The sequence below is a fragment of the Rhododendron vialii genome, chromosome 5a, assembly GCF_030253575.1.
Source record: "Rhododendron vialii isolate Sample 1 chromosome 5a, ASM3025357v1".
Classification (NCBI taxonomy): domain Eukaryota; kingdom Viridiplantae; phylum Streptophyta; class Magnoliopsida; order Ericales; family Ericaceae; genus Rhododendron; species Rhododendron vialii.
The window spans coordinates 4,974,150-4,980,428 of NC_080561.1; the positions used below are offsets into that span (position 1 = coordinate 4,974,150).

At 39.7% G+C, this 6,279-nt stretch overlaps 2 protein-coding genes across 3 annotated transcripts; one reads left to right on the forward strand and one right to left on the reverse strand.

The window, feature by feature from the left end:
- Nucleotides 1-982: 982 nt before the first annotated feature.
- Nucleotides 983-3,725, forward strand: LOC131325476 (uncharacterized). 2 transcript variants are annotated; one of them, XM_058357766.1, is made up of 2 exons: nt 983-1,299; nt 2,636-3,725. In XM_058357766.1, the coding sequence occupies exon 2, from the start codon at nt 2,684-2,686 to the stop codon at nt 3,527-3,529; it is 846 nt and encodes a 281-aa protein (XP_058213749.1). In that variant the 5' UTR covers nt 983-1,299; nt 2,636-2,683; the 3' UTR covers nt 3,530-3,725. The 2 variants fall into 2 exon arrangements, with proteins under 2 accessions (XP_058213749.1, XP_058213748.1); XM_058357765.1 differs by having other exon boundaries at nt 984-1,265.
- A 114-nt stretch (nt 3,726-3,839) lies between these two features.
- Nucleotides 3,840-6,279, reverse strand: LOC131325474 (pentatricopeptide repeat-containing protein At1g77170, mitochondrial). The gene has a single exon (XM_058357764.1). It carries the CDS (start codon nt 6,202-6,204, stop codon nt 4,759-4,761), a length of 1,446 nt encoding a protein of 481 aa, XP_058213747.1. The 5' UTR covers nt 6,205-6,279; the 3' UTR covers nt 3,840-4,758.

A 6,279-nucleotide genomic window follows, 5' to 3' on the forward strand; every position in this document is an offset into this window, starting at 1 on the left:
AAATTGTTCATATTTTAGAGCTCGTCAAGAACTTCAATCACGCTAAAAATCAGGTTGATCGAATATTGTTTGACATGATTTTGGAACAAGACCGACTATTGGTACCAAATTAAGAGGGTACCGAAAATGTACAAAGGCTTGCGGGGCCCACTTTTGGGTCCCGTACGGATAATCCAAACTGTTCATTAATTTTAAAATAATTTTTCGATTGGCTTTGCAAAAAATCAACTTGATTGGATGCGTGTACAATCACTTACACACATCTGAATGAAATTTGGAAGATTGGATCAATCACTAATTTTTTGTGAGTTATTAATTCGTCCTAACAAGAGAAATAGGAAAAATAAAAAATTATGATCGATACTCAAAGTTTTTTGAATTTCAATGATAATTTTTTAATTTTTCGATTTTTCTTGTCAAGAAGAACCAATAATTTACAAAAATTAGACTCAAAACACAAAGCAAAAAAAAAAAAAGAATAATGGCAAAAAAAATAGAAGCCATTTGGCTTATTGCCAAATTGGCCTATAATAAGATTACAACATTGAACCACTTAACCCATCTATCTTATGACAAATGAATTCGGAAATTATATCAATCAATATCCGATCAATCCTTATTTTCATGAACCGGGGAGGATCCTTTATTTTGTTTTCATTTTTATTTTTTTCAAAGGATTCAAAACTCTCTTTTACTATATGGTTGGTTACTGAGAAATAACGTGGCCACAGAAATTAAGGTCAATTCCCAACGGCCACAAGCGCACACCATTACAGTAGGCATTACTGTAGGCGACTTTAACGGCACTGGGACACACATCCAAGTGCCCAAATTACCCTCAACAGATCGCTTTATTTACTAGACTCCACCTCTCAACTTAGGTACCCAGTTAGTGTCCAAGAATGGGTAGTTTGGGAATCTGGGGTAGAAAAATAACCGCTAGACTTTGGATTTCTTCAACCATACCCTTCCTTGTCTTCTTCATTTTCAAAATCCAGACATTTTTGTCAAAGCCAAAGAATATAGAAAGGAACAGAAGAGAAGAAAAGTCTTGAGAAGATTTCCAGTTATAGAATCACTTTGTCCTCAATTTTGGCCTTCTGGGTATCTCTCTCTCATCTCTGATCCACTCGAAAAAGGTCAGCTCTTTGGTATAGAAAGGAACAAAGGAGAAGAAAAGTCTCAGAAGATTTCCAGTAATAGAATCACTTCGTCCGCAGTTTTGGCCATCTGGGTATCTCCTCTCTCTGATCCACTCGAAAAAGGTCAGCTCTTTGGTTCTTATTTTGTACATCTCAGGTTGATTTCTCTATGAATTTGTGCTTCATCTGCTTGTTATATATGTATGAGCTTTAATTTCGCAATCGATTGTTCGAGATTATGAATTCGGACGTATCTTTTCAGTTGATTAATCTTGGGTTTGCTAGTGGTTCGGTAGTGTGCTGTGTGTTTGGTTACTGAGAAAAATGGAGGAAAAAAATCTCGATTGTATTAGAGTTAGAACCTGTTGTCATGGGGAGAGTTTTTCCTCCATCCCATGTTCTAGGCAACCAAACAGAAAAAGGGTCGCAAATTTTCTTGATACCCGGTCTGCGAAAATGGAAATTATGTCAGAAACCGTGGATCCCACGACCTCTCCAGCACTTTTGGCTCCGTTTGGTTCGGTTCAACGTAAAATGTTTTTTAATGTAAAATGTTTTTCTTGTAAAATAATTTTGCCGAAAACAAACATTTCGTTTTTGTTTTCCTGTGTTTGGTTCACATTTGGACAATATCCATTTCCTTGAATAGCTTAACCACAAAAAGAACTCATGGTTTCCATAATTTGAAATTTTGGCTAAGCAGAAAGAATTGAGAGAGAGAGAGAGAGGAACAAAAGGGAGAGAATTATGTTCACGATTTTGTCTAAAACTCTAGTGGAAGAGAAGGAAGGTTGTTGGATCGTGAAGGAGAAATGGGGTACATCAGTGGAAAATGACTTACGGATGTTTTATGCGGAAGTCATTTCCCTCCATTTGCCGTAAAACATTTTACCAGTAAAACATTTGTGCCCCTATTTTGTCAACCAAACACCAAAACATAGATAAAACATTATACATGAAAATATTTTACGTCGAAACAAACAGAGACTAGCCGGAAAAAAAATTTCCCATCCTTTTTGGCAAGATTAGTTTCCTCAATGTTCTTTCGGGTTGCTTGAAATGGTAGCAAAGAATGGTTACTGTTACATCCGGATGGAAACCAAATCCCTCTACCCAAATGCGAGTATCAATGGTAATTGGTTAAAATTCGCGCGGTTTAGTGGTTTACTACTCCAAACAGCAAAAAGATTGAGGTGTCTTCTTTTATATAGGCGAAATGTTCTTGATCGTTAATCGTTTGTTCGAAAGCCTTATTAGGGCCATGTCTCTCTATTGTAAAGAAAGATGATGATTTTGTTCTTCATCAATCTTTTTTTTTTCTTTTCCCTATCCTTTTCTCAAGGTTGAGGAGTGAAGGTTCAGTATATTACTATAACAGAAGAAACGGATACGCGAATGGAAGTTGCTTGGACTTATGACTGATCACAAAGTTCATTCAAATTGATTGCTGGCTTTGAATTTGATGTTTCTTCTTCTATTCTGTTTTGTTTTAGGTTAGCGATTACACGTTGAGATTTGGAAGGCAGTGACAACAGACTGTGATGAATTACCAGTCTGCTTCCAGAAACCACAGAACCAAAGGGTTCAAGGCTAAGCAAGCCTTAAAGTCTGCAATGTTTTTGGCTCTCTGCATCTGGTTGCTGTACCAGTGCAAGAACTCACACGGCACAACAACGGACAAACGCATAAAAGTACATATAAAACTCGGTGAGGAACACAGTGCTATGATTCTGGGACGCCTAGGAAATGAGGCACGGTATAGCAGTGGAAGTGATTCCAACTCAAAAGATGTTGACTCTATGGGAGAGAAATCTGGTGAAGAAGAAACTTACATCAAGGAAAAAGAACACAATCGCAAAAGCATTACCAGTGACGAAGAGAAACAAGATCGGAAGGATACCGAAAGCAAAAATGAGAAGCCAGAAAGTAATGAAGAGAACAATCCTGGTATAGCATTGAGGCTAAATAAGGATTTGAACCATGGAGACCAAAGATTGAGGGTTAATGAGGAAAGAGACTTGAATGAACAACAGAATGTTGAAGAAGGGCTAAGTTGGACGTTGATACTGCAGAAAGACGAACCATATAAAGAGAATATTGAAGATAAAGACCGTATTGAGGAAACAGGCAACGGTGAAATAGAAGATGGGTTCCATAGATTTCAGGATGAGAATGGGGTTCCGGAAGATGTTGATCATATTATAGAGTCTATGCCAAGTGAATCAAGTGCTGATAAGAAAAGCTATCTACTTCAAGAAAGTAGAAATAGATCCATTGACAGCATGCCCCGAGGAGGAGGAAGGGAAATCATGTCTAGAACCAGTGACAGCATGCCCCGAGGAGGAGGAAGGAAAATGATGTCTAGAACCAGTGACAACATGCCCTGAGGAGGAAGGAGAATGTTGTAGGACAGATTGGCATCTAGAAGTTGATTTCCATTCTGTAAATAAGGCAGAATTGATACAGCATGTCTCCACACGCTTCAAAAGAAACTGAAAGTATAGTGTAAATACCGAATACTGTCGTATCGGTTAATGCATTTTCTGTTATTTGTTATTACACAACATTTCTAGATTACAGTTACAGGTTCTTGTTCTTCTCAATTTTGTTGGGGGGTATGTCTTAGACCTATGATATTTTTGTTTGTTTCTCAAAGCACAAGGCAACGTTACCTTCGCTTTCAAAGACTGGGAATCTGAAAATGAATCTCAAATTGTCTGAAGTACTTTAGAAACTAAACATTTTGAAGAAATTTTGGTCACTTAGTACCTCCACAACTAATTAACTACTCCGTAAAAGAATTCCCACATTAGTTTCAGAAGATGCGTCATCACACGATTGACGAATAAAGGATGTTTTTTTTCCAATCCAGTAGTGGATTAGGATATTCGAGCTTTATAGCTAGAGGAAGCTGATCTGAACTTATAGCTGCACTCGTTGTTAACACAATCATCCATTCATGCCCGCAGAAAGTGAAAAGAAGTGAGGGCAGGGTTCCCGTGTAACCAAAAATGGCCTATTTTGGAGGACTTCTTCAGCAGCTACAAGTGGATCTCAGGAATAGAAAATTGTTGTGGAGCTGAATTAAAATCAGGTCGTGTGGGATGCATCCTTCACTGTGCAGCCACGTCAAGCTTCCCAGATTGTTCAGGAAAGAGAATTACAAAAGACGCTTTGAGAAAGTTGGTGGAAATTGGCTGGCTGACCGGTTCTTGATCTATGCGATTGTGGATGACAATATGGTTTCAACTCGTTCGTGACAACAATGAAATTGTCGCCTTTTGAGAGAACTGAGGGAGAGGGATCAGAGGACTTGTTTGGTCATTTGTTGTGAATCCAGTTGAGGGATGGAGACCGGAGGACTTCGTTTCTTTTTATGATTCTGCTCTGCAAAGCATGGTAGAGCAGATGAAAGAAGCTCTTCGAGCTACTGAACCAAAATTGACTATTTTCTGGACTGTAATTCCGTCTTTCGTTTGAATAAGACATGATTATTTTTCTGTTGATTTCATCCAAAAAAACTGATCATTGGAAAGTTCTTCAGTTGTGGCAGGTCTATTTTGCATTCGATTATAGTCGGGAGAACGTATTGGTGAAGAAAAAGAAGAAAAGAATGTCACAACACATTAAAACTTGTAGATTCATGTGAAGAATTTGAAGCCAAGCTATATGCAGGAACCTTAGCAAGTCTTCTTTCCTTCATAATGCTTCTCACCCTCCCAGCCTCTTCCCACAAACCTTTACTGGCATATATATTGGACAGAACCACATACACCCCATCATTCCAAGGTTCTAGTTCTAGAAAATGCTTACACACCCACTCACCCATTTTGACATTGCCATATTTCTCACAGGCACCCATCAAACACCCCCAAATCACAACATTTGCTTCCATTGGCATACCCTCCACCATCTCTCTGGCCTCCTCAAGCAACCCCGCTCGACCAAGCAAATCCACCATGCACCCGTAATGACGCAACTTGGGCATGATTCCGTATTCACTCTCCATCATCCTGAAATAACGCTTTCCATCTTGCACCATCCCGCCATGCACACACGCACTCAGGACCCCGACAAAAGTCACACTGTTGGGCCTCACTCCGTCTTTTCTCATACAACGAAAGCAATCAAGCGCCTTGATCACGTGACCATGCATTGCGTAACCCACAATCATGGATGTCCACGAGGAAACATTTCGTTGTTTCATCCTTGAAAACACCCTATTCGCCAAATCCATCCGACCACATTTACCATACACGTCTAGAAGTGAATTCAACATCACAATATCGGGTTTTTCAAAGCTCCTTGCTTGGAACACACATTTATGTAACTGAAGAGCTAAATTCAAGTCTCCTAGGCTTGCACAAGCTGAAGTAACCGTAACCATCGTGACCTCATTCGGTCTAAGTCCACTTTTCTTGAGCTCCATAAACATGGTAATCGCCTCCTTGGCGTGACCACCTTGTGACAACCCTCCTATCACAGCATTCCAGGAACCCAACTTTCTTTCAGGATTTTCCTCAAACACCTTACTCGCATTCTCAAATTCCCCTCTTTTCGAATAAAAATTGATAAACCCACTCTCACAAAACTCATGTGCCCCAAGACCGTGCTTTATAGCAACAGAATGAACCTGCAAACCCAATTTCACATCGGAAACTCGGGTCAGAGCCTTTAACACAATGGGTAGTGTGTAACAATCTATTAATACGCCGGCTTTCGACATGGTAATGAACAAAAACAGTGCTTTTGAAGGCAACTCTAGCCTCGTATAGGATCTCATAATGTGGTTCCAGTGAATCGGAAGAGGATAGAGTTCTAGCATGTGGGTTCGGATTATATGGGCGTGTATTTGAGTCAATGCTGATAAATTCGTGCAATTTGACAAGTGGGTAGCTATGAGTTTTGCTGGGTCTTGGGTAAAATCAGGTGATGGATTGTTCGTCTCTTGAGGTGTGAGATTTGGTGAGAGAGTGTGGTTGAGATGGTGAGAAATGGGGAGGTGTTTGGTTTCTTGGAATTTTGGGAATTTGAGCATGATGAGACGAGGAGATGAGGTCATGTGAAACAGGGGAGTAGGATCTGTTTGAGCTTGTGTGTGTGGTTCAACAGAATGTGGAGGGAAGAAGTTGGTTGA